Source organism: Perna viridis, chromosome 5, assembly GCF_037379345.1.
Source record: "Perna viridis isolate PV_CMFRI_1.1 ecotype Kerala chromosome 5, ASM3737934v1, whole genome shotgun sequence".
In the NCBI taxonomy this organism is placed as follows: Eukaryota; Metazoa; Mollusca; class Bivalvia; order Mytilida; family Mytilidae; genus Perna; species Perna viridis.
In genome coordinates this window covers 14,528,599-14,543,006 of record NC_142449.1, presented here as the reverse complement: position 1 = coordinate 14,543,006, position 14,408 = coordinate 14,528,599, and the positions used below count along the sequence as shown (strand labels likewise).

General features: G+C 31.6%; 1 protein-coding gene across 12 annotated transcripts in view; it reads left to right on the top strand.

Annotated features, from left to right (window-relative positions):
• The window catches only part of LOC148616166 (protein phosphatase 1 regulatory subunit 16A-like), a 53,005-nt gene that overhangs the window by 31,064 nt on the left and 7,533 nt on the right, over positions 1-14,408 (top strand). For 7 of the 12 annotated variants that reach the window (XM_088582906.1, XM_088582907.1, XM_088582909.1 and 4 more), the window contains 6 exons: positions 6,031-6,155; positions 6,622-6,747; positions 8,569-8,644; positions 9,090-9,207; positions 10,382-10,396; positions 11,065-11,139. In XM_088582906.1, the coding sequence (XP_088439032.1) occupies positions 6,031-6,155; positions 6,622-6,747; positions 8,569-8,644; positions 9,090-9,207; positions 10,382-10,396; positions 11,065-11,139 (535 nt within the window). The remainder of the gene's footprint in view (positions 1-6,030; positions 6,156-6,621; positions 6,748-8,568; positions 8,645-9,089; positions 9,208-10,381; positions 10,397-11,064; positions 11,140-14,408) is intronic. The other 5 variants (XM_088582916.1, XM_088582917.1, XM_088582918.1 and 2 more) reach the window with 3 other exon arrangements.

Below are 14,408 nucleotides of genomic sequence, written 5' to 3'. Positions count from 1 at the left end.
AAGATAGGTAAACCTGTCACTATTCTAGCAGCTTCCAATTGAAGTCTTTCTAATTTAGACGAAAGACAAACCCCACAATTATCCCAGACTTCAGGAGCATATTCTAGTATGGGTCTAATGTAAACTAAGTATAATTTCTCTAATGTATTACGGTTAAGTTGGTATTTTAGCTTTCGCAAGATATTCAAGTGTTTTTTAACACTAGTTACAACGTTTTCAATGTGATCGTTCCATTTAGCATTGCTACTAAATGTAACACCAAGATGTTTGTGACAATCTGTGATTGGAACGCTTGTACCGTTTAAGGAGAAATTAAAATCAGGCTTTTCGATGTTTGAAAATACCATAATCTCAGTTTTGTCCGGATTAAATGACATAAGCCATTTGTTTGACCATTTGTCCAGTTCCACCAAATCATGACTGATAACAGAAAATATCTGCTCTCTATCAGAGTCAGAGTAACTGAAAGAAGTGTCATCTGCATACAGTCTGCACAGAGATGTCAAATTCCCTGCAATATCGTTTATGTATATTATAAAAAGGAGAGGACCGAGGACCGAGCCCTGAGGAACTCCAGCCGACAGAGAGCAGCTGTTAGAGGATGATGTGTTTAGAATCACCTTTTGACGTCTATCTAATAAATAATTTTTAAACCAGTTAACAAGATTTCCTGATATACCATACGAATCTAGCTTACACATAAGACCTTTATGCCAGACTTTATCAAAAGCTTTGGAAAAATCGCAAAAAACAAAACAGTTAATTTCTTTTTTCTCAAGTGAATTTAGGATGTTACTATAAATTTCAAGTAGTTGGTGGACAGTCGAATGTTTTGGAAGAAAACCAGATTGATATTTGTAGATGAGATTGTTGCTGTGAAGATGGTTGTACACATATTTGAAAATTATTCTTTCCATTACTTTTCCAACACAACTTATTAATGATATGGGTCTATAATTGGATGGTAAAGATGTATCACCCTTCTTGAAGAGAGCAGTCACATTTGCCAATTTCCAACTAGTAGGAAATTTGCATTGCTGAATAGATTTATTAAAAATTTTCTGCAATGGGAGAGCGATTTTATCAGGACACAGCTGAAGCATTTTATGACTGATAACATCGGGTCCAGATGCTTTATTTGGTTTTAGAACCTTAATAATATCAATAATTTCAGACTCTTCTATATGTACGTCCGATAATTTATGATTTGTTCGGTTTTGAAATTCCGGGACTTGATGATTTTCTTCATCCAATTTAGTGATTGAACAGAAATATTTATTTAGTAATGCACACTTCTCGTCATCTGCATATGCTATATCATTTAAATCCTGATCGTTTATAATATTCTGAAGTGGGGGTATAGAGTTGGAACCTTTGTTTGACTTAATCAACATTTTCATTATTTTCCAGTACGCTTTGGGGTTGTTAACATTTTCTAAAATGAAATTGTCCAAATTACTTTCGAATTTTTCTTTTGCTGATTTTTTAAGATTATTAACTCTATTTCTCTGCCTCTTGTACTTAAGAATGTCATCGTCGGTTTTTGATTTTAATGCCCTTTTCCGTAAACGGTCACGTTTTCTTATTTCCCTTAATTCGTTATTAAACCACGATTTGTCATTTCGTCTGATGGTAACTTCCCTAGTTGGAATGGACCTCCCCGCGACGGCCAGAAATGTTTCTGTAAATATATCAGTCATTTGATCTACATCTGTACCGTCGGGAAGGAGGGCATTCCAATCCAGAGCCTGTAAATCAGCTGAAAACTTTTCTTTATTCGTTTTATCATACAACCAAATATGTCTTTTAAAGGCTACGGATTCTTTATATGGGCACAGTAGGTATACTACAGCTGCATCGTGGTCCGATATTGATCTCGGAACATCAAAAACATCAGAAAAGCTGTACGACAATGTATCACTAATAAGTATAGGGTCTAATAAAGATCTACGTTGGTCAGTTACTCTTGTTGCTTTCTTGATCACATTAGCGAGATTAAACAGATTCATTGTGTCGAGAAGTCTATTATTTTCTCTGACAAGTAAATCCGTATTCAAATCTCCACAGATCACTAAACCGTGACTGTATAGGTAACTTGTACCTATCGAGTGGTTCAAGCGCGTGTAAAATTCCGAATCTGTACCTGGTGGACGATAAACATTACATAATAGAAATTTTTGACCCTTTGCAATAATTTCGACCCAGATAGTTTCATCAACATCATTTTCCAACATATTCATTCGTTTTACATGGATATTTTCCTTGGTTAATATCAAGATACCGCCACCGAACGCATTTCTATCTTTTCGATGAATGGATTTAGAAAATGATTCTAAATGGATTTCTTCGTCCTTAATGTTTGGATCTAAGTGTGTTTCTGTGATGGCAATAATATCAAAATCTTCACAAAACAAGTTTAAGAAATTAAGTTTGTTTCTGATACTTCGGATATTGATGTTACATATCGATAGTGAGTTGTCGGTGACCGATGACCTAGTAGATGATCCTGGACCAGGGTTCATCTCTATGTTACCGATGATCAAAATAAAATGGAGTACAAAAAGCAGAAAAACAATGTCAATATTAGGATTAACTGACTGCAGGATGGACAGATTGACGACGAGAAATGTACATTTTAGATTAATACACAACAATTCAAAGAAGGTGGATTTTGACGGTTTTAGTGGCCCAGATTTGACAAATCTTCTGTTGTTGAATATACCAATGGCTGCCCTGTAAGTACTAAGGTCACTACCCATCATCTAATACAGGGACAGATATAAGGTAAGTTACCTCAGTACAGCCATGGTTATAAAGTGTAACCCGTATCAAATCATCATCACCAGATTAAGTGTTGGACAGGTGGACAGACAAATAGACAGATGAAACTTACAGTCCCCTCAGTAAGAAACAAAATGAAGGACAGGATGACAGAAGATGCATGATATACTAGAAGAATATGCAGTAACTGTTTATGAAGTTATGATACCTAAAATGAAAACCCTTACAAACACAGTAATTTGGCCAGGTCAGTAGACCCTCCACCTTGAAAAATGGTGAAAAAAATGTTATCTTGGTGATATTTTGTGAAGTCTGCAGTTCTTCAGTAAAAGGAGGGATTAACGACATGTTTGATAAGATGTTGCAAAATAAAATGAATCCATTTGTCGTTTGAATGGTGTTCAATAGTTTTTTTCCAGAGATGTACAAATGTAGTAGTCTCAACTATTTAGAACATGAATTAATCTGTTGATTCCTTAAGGTGTTAGTTGACTTTCAACTGTTATAGATTTATACAGATTACATCAAATGTAAATAAACCATATTCTTCTGATCAGCAATTCTGTATTTAGCTAAAAAATTGTATTTTATATATTGATCCACTAACAGGAAAGTAGAACAATGATTCTGATATAATCTCCATAAATATTGTAGGCTTTATCCAATAATTAATAGTCAGAATCGTAATGAATTTTATCAATAAATCAAACAAGAATTCATATAATATCCAATATATAAACATAGGAAGTGTCACCAGAGGCATAACATCTATTTTATGTACAGTAGGTTAATGAAGGACTATTGGTTCATAACCACAAGTTTTTTTACTGGAGATAGTATAGGAGGTTTTTTTACCTGTCTGCAGTGCTGTCTGTTATTGATCCTTTAAGGGATTTTTTTATGCCCCACAACTTAAAGTTGGGGGGGGGGGGCATTTTGTTTTATCCTTCACCATCCATTTGTCTGTCTTTCCATATTTTACACAATGACACAAAAACACTTGCACCAATTTAATTGAAACTTTGGTGGAGTGTATATATCAGCTGTGGGAATCTTTTTGATTTTTTGATTTTCTAGTTAAAGAAATTTATTCATAAAAGAGGATGGTGTTTTCAAGTTTTCACACAAATTGTTTCAAAACTTTAAGTATAAATCAATTATGGAATGCTTCCTTCAATTTTATTTTTAATTTCAATTTTTCATTTTTGAGTTATGGAAATACAATGTATAATCATAAAAGGGAGTGTTTTCCAGTTTACACACAACAACTCACAGCTGCTGCTGCCAATTAAATTAAAACTATGCTAAAATATATATAGCTATAGTGAGAAGCCCTTTTCAGTTTTTTTTTCATTTTAGAGTTATTGGATTTTTTTTTGCCCCAGTTTTACACAATAGCTTGAAAACTGTTTCACCAATTACATGTATAACAAAACGTTTGGGAACATGTACAATATATACATTTGTGGGAAGCTCACTTTAATTTTTTGTTATAAATTTATGGAAATATGTTCATAAAATTAGAGTCGTTTTTCAGATTTTATACCCCACACATCCAAATTGCGGCAGGTATAGTGTTTTTAACCTTAGTCCATCATTAGTTTTCTGGACTATTTTTCTGAGCGCTTGCAGATATTGAGTTGTTTTTTGGTATGTGAGTTTACCATGATGAGTTACAGATCAAGTTTATTTTAATTCTTCTTCGCTGATTTTTAGTGAAATAATGAGCCCTGGACTAACAGTGTAGCAAATTTACAAAAATAACAGTTTTCTAGACTTTTTTTTTAACGCCCTCAAATGCTGAGCTGATTTGTGGTATGTGAGTCTACCATGATAAGTTACAGATCAAGTTTATGTTTCATTCTGCTCCACCAATTTTTACCAAAATAACGGGTCTTGGACTTAACAAATTTCATAAAATTTACTTTTTTCCATTTTTTTGAAATGCAAACAGATTCTTGGTACATTGTTTTTGTTGTACTACCATATCGAGTAACAAATCAAGTTTTGTTCTGCTCTGCTGTTTACTGAAATAACAGGCCTTTGACTTAGCAAATTTCATAAAAATAACATTATTCAGGTATTGAGCTCATTTTTAGTATGTGATTCTAATCATGTTGACTTACAGATCAAGTTTATGTTTCGTTGAGATTTTCTATGAAATAAGGCCCCTTAAACTTTTTTTCAAATACTTTTTATTTGAGAGTCCAACATGTGGGCACGTGGGGTATGTGAGCATGCTAACTAAGGTTCTTTAATGGCACATTAACTCTTAACTCTTTCACCAATTAAAACGAATTTTTGGGAATGTGTATAATCTATAGTGAGAAGCTCCATTAAATTCTTTTTTATACAAATTCCAACTTCATTTGTAAGTACTTGCAGTAAATTACATGATGTGTCAGAATTTGATCCAATTCAGCATGAGTATAAGACTTTAAAAAATATTATCATATGCATATATTCTTCATATGTTTATGGAGGATTGATATAAAATCTACTCAGCAGCTCCATGAAAATTTAATTGTGTTGCCTCATTGTCAATTCACAAATCTTTTATATATGTGTATAAAAAGGGGGATAATCTGTGTTCCATAAACACAAAGATGCTTCCAAGGTGGTCCTACTTGGGGTGTTTTGGCTAAACAATTGTGTGGGGTATCACAATTTAGTTAGGGGTATCATATTGCCTTAAGTTAAACATGTATTGGTAGAATGTATACCTTAATTTAAGGAAGTTTCCATTGACTTTTCATTGTTTTCCTTTTTTTTTTAATGTTAGGGCTATACAGGACTTAAAAAACAAGCACAAAAATGTAGGATTAGCATACCTTGTGTTTTTAGCCCAGCTGTTTATTATTATTATTATTATGAGTCGTGTATAATCATTATACAAGTAAAATTATCCAGTGAAGACTACCCTTGGCCTGTCTCAGCTGCCTCTTTAGTTCCAATAAAAGTAGACAATGGAGGCCGACTTATGTTAAGATATGGTGTATGTTGCAGATTGACATCTCCAAATTCCATTATCAACTGTGAAATGGTGAATTTTTTTAGATGCATACTTCTAATTGATATATAACGAGAATGGATATGGTTAATATGTCAAAGAGACAACAACCCCACTGGGATGAAAAATGTCAGCCACCATACCCTGTAACTTAAAAGTAAACTGAAAGTGAAAAAGTAGAGGTAGTATTTTTCAGTATTTTTTATCAACTACACTTCACTTATCAATTAACTTTTTAGGCATTACTCAGGAAGAAATAGATGAGAAACGATTGATTCCAGAGAGGAATATGTTAAATGATATCTCTCGGTTGGCTAAGACTGGTGCTCCAATGGATGAAAGAGGGTCTGATGGTGCTACACTTGTAAGTTACCATGGTAACCAGAACAATCAAAACATTAAGATGTAGCCAAGAAGTAACAGTTTCTTAATAATTTTCATATAAACCACTGTAATGAATTTTTTAGAATTATTATGCTGAGACTTGTCTTCAAGGACACAGTATATTCACTAAACATATATTAACCATATTTTTAATCTTTACTTCAATGCAGACATTGTAATAGGATGAATTGAAAACATTACTCTTGTCTGAGAAAACGTTCCTGTTTAAAAGATGCAATACGCAAATTATGAAGTTCAATTCTCAGTGACATGGACAGCTTGGAACTAAAATAAAATACACGATTAAAACAAAATGGTAAAACAGTTATTTATAAGAAAATACCTGGTGCCAGATATGAAGAGACATAGTTATGCTTTGTGTACATGCAGTATTTTGTTAATATAGGTTGGAATTTTAACAGTGCAATCTCTTCTTTTATTTCCAGCTTCACATTGCAGCTGCTAATGGCTACATGCAGGTAGCTGAGTTCTTATTGGACCATCATGTGTCAGTTGATAAACGAGATGGTGATTCATGGCAGCCCATTCATGCAGCAGCTTTTTGGTGCCAGGTTTGTATTCTAGGATTGTAGTATATTCTAAATGTTATCACTGTCTCGTAGCAACAACTTGACTTAATTTGTTTGTTGATATTTAGGACTGTAATTGATGACTGCCTTATGGTGTGTCTAGCTTTTACAGCATGTAAAGGAGTTAACTTTAGAAAAGAGTTGGTCTTCCTTTGATAACCAACCATTACCTGATGGACTGCCTTATTTAGTCAAATGGACATTGAAGGAGATTTTAATTTTCAAACATACGTAGATTCAATACCTATGGAATAATAGAAGTGTTAATCTTCAATTGTTAAGTTACTATTAAGACAATTCAATAGATTATTATAACTTAATCAAGGGTAGACAAACTCTCTCCCCTGCTCATAACTGTTATACTTGTTACAGACTAAGACATATAAAGGAAACTATAAGGAACCATTTACTTCATAGTAAATCTAAAGCTTGTTAATATTACTTTAGGATTATTTGTAGCAGTGTCTTTTCACCATACAGTAAAGAGATCCGAATATTTTATCTGACGGTCTGGCAAGTCATTAGTACGAGAATCAGTTTTTATATTACAACTTTTATAGTAACTAGGCACATAATTAGGAAGTCTCAGATTTGTAGGTCTCTTAATATCAACTTTCTACTTGTATTTAGCTGCCATTAAATACTGCTATAATTCAATTCTTCAATGAAAACTAAATATATTTTATCATATACTGTGACTGTGGCAGGAACTGATCATTTAACAACACAGTAAAACAAATGATTGATTGTGGTTCATTGTCAACTTTCATTAAACAGGGTCGGTTTGTTTATTGGGATCCAGACATTTAGTTTTTCCATCCTATAATTAAATTGTCGGCAAGTCTAGTCACTTGTTAAATTGTTAGCAATTTATTTATATTGGGAAGCTATTACTGATGACCCTTTCAATTCAGAATCAGGGCATTTCTGTTATTGAAGTAGATAGTTTGTATGAATTAATATGTTTGGATATATTTTTTTTTCAATTCTTGGGTCAAAGTCCCCATGGTGCTATATATTCCCTGTCTTGGAAATGGTAAAATTGATTATTCAGAAATGACTTGTATGGATTTGTACTTTTGTTAAAAAATTGCAATTAAGATCCTTATTCATTGATTCTAAAAAAAGGGAGGGCAATATTTTGAACAAAATCAATATATGATATAAAAAATGTGTAATATCTTCATAATGACATTTCTGTAAAACGATCTATTGCAATGTTTTAATATAATTAAATCCTTCATTCATAATTAACTGACAATGATGGTTGAAACCATATATACCTAGCTATAACTTATTAACTTGTGAATCTAATATTACAGCATTGTTTCATAATATGTTAGAGTGTTAAAGTAATGAATTGTAGGGTTGATAAATTTTTCTGCCAATATTATGTCAGCATCATTAATCTCTCTGGTACTTCATCTCAATCTCCATATGTGGTGTTGCTTACATTGAAAGGCTCAGCAGGTGTGAATGGCATTTATCACACAACCTTTTTGTGGCATTATATTACTATCACTTGGGGAAATTGGTCTTGCCTGTGTTCATACTTTAGAACTTCTGTATGTGACAGACATTAACTGTTACAGACAGAATCAGTAAGGATCCTGTAGGTATTTTTTGTGGCTACATGTACATTTTGTACATCAATTACTTGGTTTAATTAAAAAATGAAAAAGAATAATAGTTAAGTTGTAGTTTTATTGCATTGATAAATATTGACCCTGAGAAAGGAAATACTTTCTGAAAAAGAATATTTTGTAGTCTGAATAAATGAAATTTCTCAATTTCTATCTGCAGCAAGATGTTTTAGAGCTACTAGTGAAGAATGGAGCTGATATAGATGCCAAAACTAGGAATGGAGAAACTCCATTTGGTATAATATTAATGTCTCTTAGAGAACTTTTAGTTAGATTCATCTATTTCTCTTCATGCATCATATAACATATTTGAAATAATAAATTAGCAATAGCAAACCCTTAAGATGAACCTAAAGAATATTATTTTTAATCAGTTTAAGGTAATGTCAACTAACAAGGGTTATATCATTACAGTACATTTTTCGAAAACTGTTAACCCATCTTTCAGCAAGGATAATTTAAAAACATCAATTTTTTGTATTATAAATCAAATAGCTGTAATCCCCAGTTGAATTATTGTAATTGTAACACAACAAAACTTTAAATCGATGCTAGTATACTGAAGGAGTGTTGATACTCAAATGCATGATATTATTGAATTAATTATTTGTATAGTGATATAACTGATACAAAAATTATTTGGACAGCTCAAGTGCATGAATTCAAATGATGTCATTACAGATTTATGTGAAGACCCAGAGATGAAACAAAAAATTTTAGATTTGAAAGATGAGCTTGAAAACAAAAGGGTACACCACTCCTCTAGCACAAGACGGGCAAAACATCATACCTCTCGATCGTAAGTTTAATATCTCAAATGTTGATGTTTCGCAACAACATAGGTTAATATTAAACCTAAGGCTTAACTTTGTGTTAATTTGTAATTGTCTAATTTATGTTTATTAACGTTTTTTTGTCCGACACATGTAGAAGTGTTGTTTCTTTGTTGAATGTGTCAGCCATCACTTAATTTGATGTGTAAAATTGTCTCACTACAAAATGAGGAACAACATTTAATTTTCTGTATAAACTTTATGGTCCTTAGTTTTGTAGTGATATAGAAGCTTTATTTTTGTAGATCTATTTTGCCTATAGAATAACATTGAGTTGTGCATGCTGCTTTCTGATCTGCTTAAAGCCCTTGTACAGTCAGCAGAGCATATTGAATATCTTACCGAGATTTTATTTTTATTTAAGATTTAGCATGAATTTAGAAGACAGAAGCTGTAAACTAATGATAAGGGACTAAAGTGAACAGAAGCATGCATCTAGTAAATTATTCTATTAATAATAAAATCTCTGATGGTCAAGGTAATTCCCTCAATCAAGTTTAGTAATGAAAGGCCCAAGGAAATGCTAGAACATTTAAAAAATGTTTGTTGTTTCATTGTTAGGGAATAAGTTGTTTAGTTACCTCTCAACACTAAAATTGTTTTCTGTTATACATGATATTTTTTATACCCTGCCACACGTAGTGGCAAGGTATTATAGGATTCACTATGAAAATTTGAAGTTGCATGTATGTCTGTCTGTCTGTTTCCCCGTGTGGTTTCCATATAATAAATTTAGAGCAGACCAATTGTTTTTAAAATCTGCTTGGTTGTTTAGTATTATAAAATACAGGTTAAGATCAATTTTCAGCTAAGTCCAAAAACACTTTTTGAGTTTTACATGTAGTGTTTTACATGTATATGAATAAACAACATGGCAGAGCACATTTAATGTCCCATTAGATGTCTTATTTTTATAAATTTAAAAATTTAATTTCTTGATACTGAAGCTTAATACCTTTATTTTTTTACAAATTTATTTTCTTCAAGTATGACTGGGTTGGTTTGGACAAATCTAATTGGTTCAGGGTATTTTTAACTACTCATCTACAATACATTTATCTTAACCTTGACCTTCATTCTTACTACTGGATTTTGTAGTATTTTACTGTAGAAAGTTAACCTTGCACCATCCATTTTTAGGAGTGGGTCTTCTAAGTAAGTATGAGGCTTACATTAACAATGTCTCCTTTGATTTCATCAGAGTTTGTCACACTTCTCTTTATTTTCAGAATCTTGTGTAGATAATATGTAGCACTGCTGCTAATTGATAATGCTTTTTAATTAACAATTTGACAGAAATCTTCATAAGTAATTGTTGAAATCAGTGTATCTGACCATCTTGTTTAGTAGGTGAAAGAACTAGTAAGTGTTTTAAGTAGAAAAAATGGGTTATTCACTAATGATTATCTTTCTATCATTTTACATTACATTGTGTTGATTTGTTTGTTTTTTGGGATAAGGTTGTGTCTGAGTGGTTAACATAGGTTCTTATTAAATATCCTTTAGATAGCTGAAATTCACATCTCATGTTTATTCCACAAGAAAAAATAGTTTCAAAACCCAATCAATAGGATTCTAACTGATATAAATGTGTCTTCACTGAATAAAAGCTAAGGTCTGTATTTTATTACAATGTATACTACCAATTAGTTGGCTACTTTACTGGTATTTTAAATGAAAGTTGGCATTTAGATTAAAACTCATATTTCTCTGAATAAAAATGGGAAGAAAAATTGACAGATGAACTAACATACAATGTAGCACATAGATACCAAGTCACTAACAAAAGGCTTCTGTATATATTTATGATATAATTTTTTCAGCATCGGTAGTTCCAGTACGATGTATAGTTCCAATAGCTCATTGAATGATCTCCGCCCTCATGTCCTTCATCACAGGTGATCATATAACCTTCATGTAAAGTTGGCTAACAGTAGAGTTCTATGTCATGGAGTTATGCACAGGGGTCAATGGTGTTTAGGGAGATTTAAGAATTTCAGCCTTCAATAGATCCAACCTATTTTATAATTTTTCTTTTTTCTATGATTGATAAAGTTATTTACTTTTAAATTGGCATATAATTCTCAAGTTGAATAGTGATCTTTTTATTGTGTAACAGTTCTGAATACTTGTAATAATGTTTTTGTTTTAAAACTACATGTTTGGAAGTGCTTCTAAGATTTGTTTACTTGAAAAAGTTTGAATGTTTCCTTGAATATATGTTTAGCTGGATGAAGTGATTGGGTTGGTGCTTTGATCAATAATTTCTTGGCTGAAAATAAAGAGGTTGTGCATAATTTCATGGCGATTAGGAGCATGCAGACTAAAATGGAAATTCCTTGAGTTATTTATAGTAACATGTAACATGGACATCCAATAGTTCTCTTGCTTTAATGGTTGTTTATGGAAATTTAAAACATTGCAGTACTTTTTGTGGTGATGTTGGAAGATATAACAAACTCTCATTTGCATGCTGTCTTACAAATTGTTGAAAATGACCATTTTTAAGAATTGAATTGATCTATAATTACTCTGTTTATGTGAGTCCTTATTGGTCATTCACTGCTGACTTGGTAATAACTTTTTGACATTTGAACAAGAGGAACAAATGTGTCATCTTCTGTTATTTAAATACATGTATGGAATGTTTTGATGACAAGTTTCTGTATAAAATGTTTTATTTCCTTCTACTGTAACTGTATTTGAAGTACTAAATCACTATTGCATGTTAATTTATAAGAACACAATGCATGTTCATTTCCTTTGATCTATGAAGGAAGTATTTTGATAAGTTTGAAACCTTCTATTTTTAATATTTGGGAGTCACATTTTGCTATGGCAGTTATTTTCTTAGCTGCATTGTTAGTTTTTATCATCAATGAGATTACAATATTCTTTAACTGTATTTGGTATTGGCATTCTTTAAATGCAACCAATTTGCACAAAGATGGTATTAGTTGTGATTTGTTTGACTTGGAAGTATTTGTTGTTGTCAGATAACTAGGATATATAAGGCTGGTTTTCCCTATGCATTTATGTATTCATTTAAGTAGCAGTGTTTATAAAAATCAGACAGGAGGTGATTCATGCAAGTCAAAGACAAACTGAATTAACTTTTATTTCTTACTAAGAATCGGTTACAGACCATAAAATCAGTCCTACTGTTTGATTTGTGTGTTCTACTTTTGAGATAAAATTGATATAGATTGTTCATGAAATTAGCACTTTGCAATAGTTATCATTGTTATTCTTGTTCATTTGGTTGATTTAAGTGTGAGATAAATGTATGATTTTCTCAAAAATACAGATCTCAATATGAGAAGGACAACTGTTACATAAAAGAATTGTTTGTTCAGTGGGTTTTTCTTCACCATAAATCATTTTAATATGGATAGTGTCTGAATTTTATATGGACTGATACTTATCATGGATTTTTTATTCTTTAAAAAAAAATTCCGTCAGTTGTTATTTCAGTCTCTAAGAGGCTAATTTCTTGCATATTTTGCTACAAAAATGATAATCAAATGCATAATTGTTTTCAGATACTCTGATAAAAATATGGAAATTAATGCTGTTTTTGTGGATGAAACTTGTTTCCAGGATGCAAATTTCATAAAGATGTAAATTTCTGCTTATAAATTGTTGTTAAAGTCTCTTTCCTATGGTTTTAAACATTGACTTAAAGTGCATTAGCTGTCATTTTCGTTAATTTTTGTTTCTGTTGAAATTTGCCTTAACTTTGAATTATATCTACTAAATTGTACTTTTCCTGGATAATTTCATTTGATATCCACAAATAAAATGCATTTAAATACACAAAATAGGTGTCTATATATTTATTGTATTGCAAGACAAAAAAAATCGACCTAGATAAATTCGTATGCATGTGACTGCTGGTGACCTTAATCTGTGCATGTGCTATAAGGGTCGCTTCTTCAATAACAAATCTGTTTGCAAAGCGAAAGTGGTTATTCAACGGCAAGGAAGAAGGGCAGGCTCGAGCCGTAAAAAAAAAATCGAATATAATGCAAGGATCTTTTGAAATTTACGCATTGTGATATAATGTGGCACAAATATGGTCATTATCTATTTGAAAACTAATCAAGAAATAGATGAAATGAAATGAAAACAAGACACATGCTTACCTGTGTATCCATTATTGTTTTTTTACCAAGGTTAACATATTTTTAACCCACGTGAATGTCTTGTTGGCAATCTTCAGAAGTAATGGCGAAAAATAATTAGATCAGAGCTATCGATCTTCTCTGATTAAAAAACATTGTTTTCAAAGTATTCCGTAGGTATTATCAACATTTATTACTTCAATTGCATTACTACAAACTTATTTCATTGAATCAGCAAAATTCAGTGGAATAAAAACTGAACAAATTTGACAGCTAATGCGGCTTTAAGTCCATATACCCACAGTAGCAAAATTTTGTTTTTTCAATGTGAGGTCTTTTAAGGAAGCAGAACAATTAATGTTCAACTTAAGTTATAATAGGTCAATTATTTTTATACCACAGCTTTAAAGTGTGGACTTTTCTCAATGAATATATCTTTCAGTGTCTGGTATTTTTTTTTGGTGTGTGTTTCTGTGCTACTTTGAGATGAATTTAGTTGTGTCATTTCTGGAGGCAAAAACTGTTTGTATTGCATTTTGTATATAGCTTTGTCCATGTTTTGATTCTGAAAATTTAAAATACAAGGATTAATGTATGATATGTATAACAGCCTACTGCATTGTTGCATGATGAAGTAGGGATTACTGGTAAAGGTTCCTTTAGTACAGGTTTATCACTGTCATGAATACTGGAGGGATTCATAGAAATGTACTTTATGGCAATATTCACTGTGGAGTATCTACTGTCAATTGGAAGTTTTTGTATCTAATTATCTATGTAGTATTCTTATTATTGTGAATAAAATACCCAGCCTACCACTTCATTAATTAAATCTATCAGTTTTGAATATCTGCAAGTGTGAAGTGGGGTATTGAAGATATTGCAAAAATTAAAATCTACATGTAACTTTAAAATACTGAATTCACAATAGTAAAACTAAAATGCATGAAATTACTTTTGAATTAACTGTATTAAAGATAGTTATTTTGTTTTATTTATGTTCTATTTTATGTTTATTGTTTTCTACATTATCACATGATTGT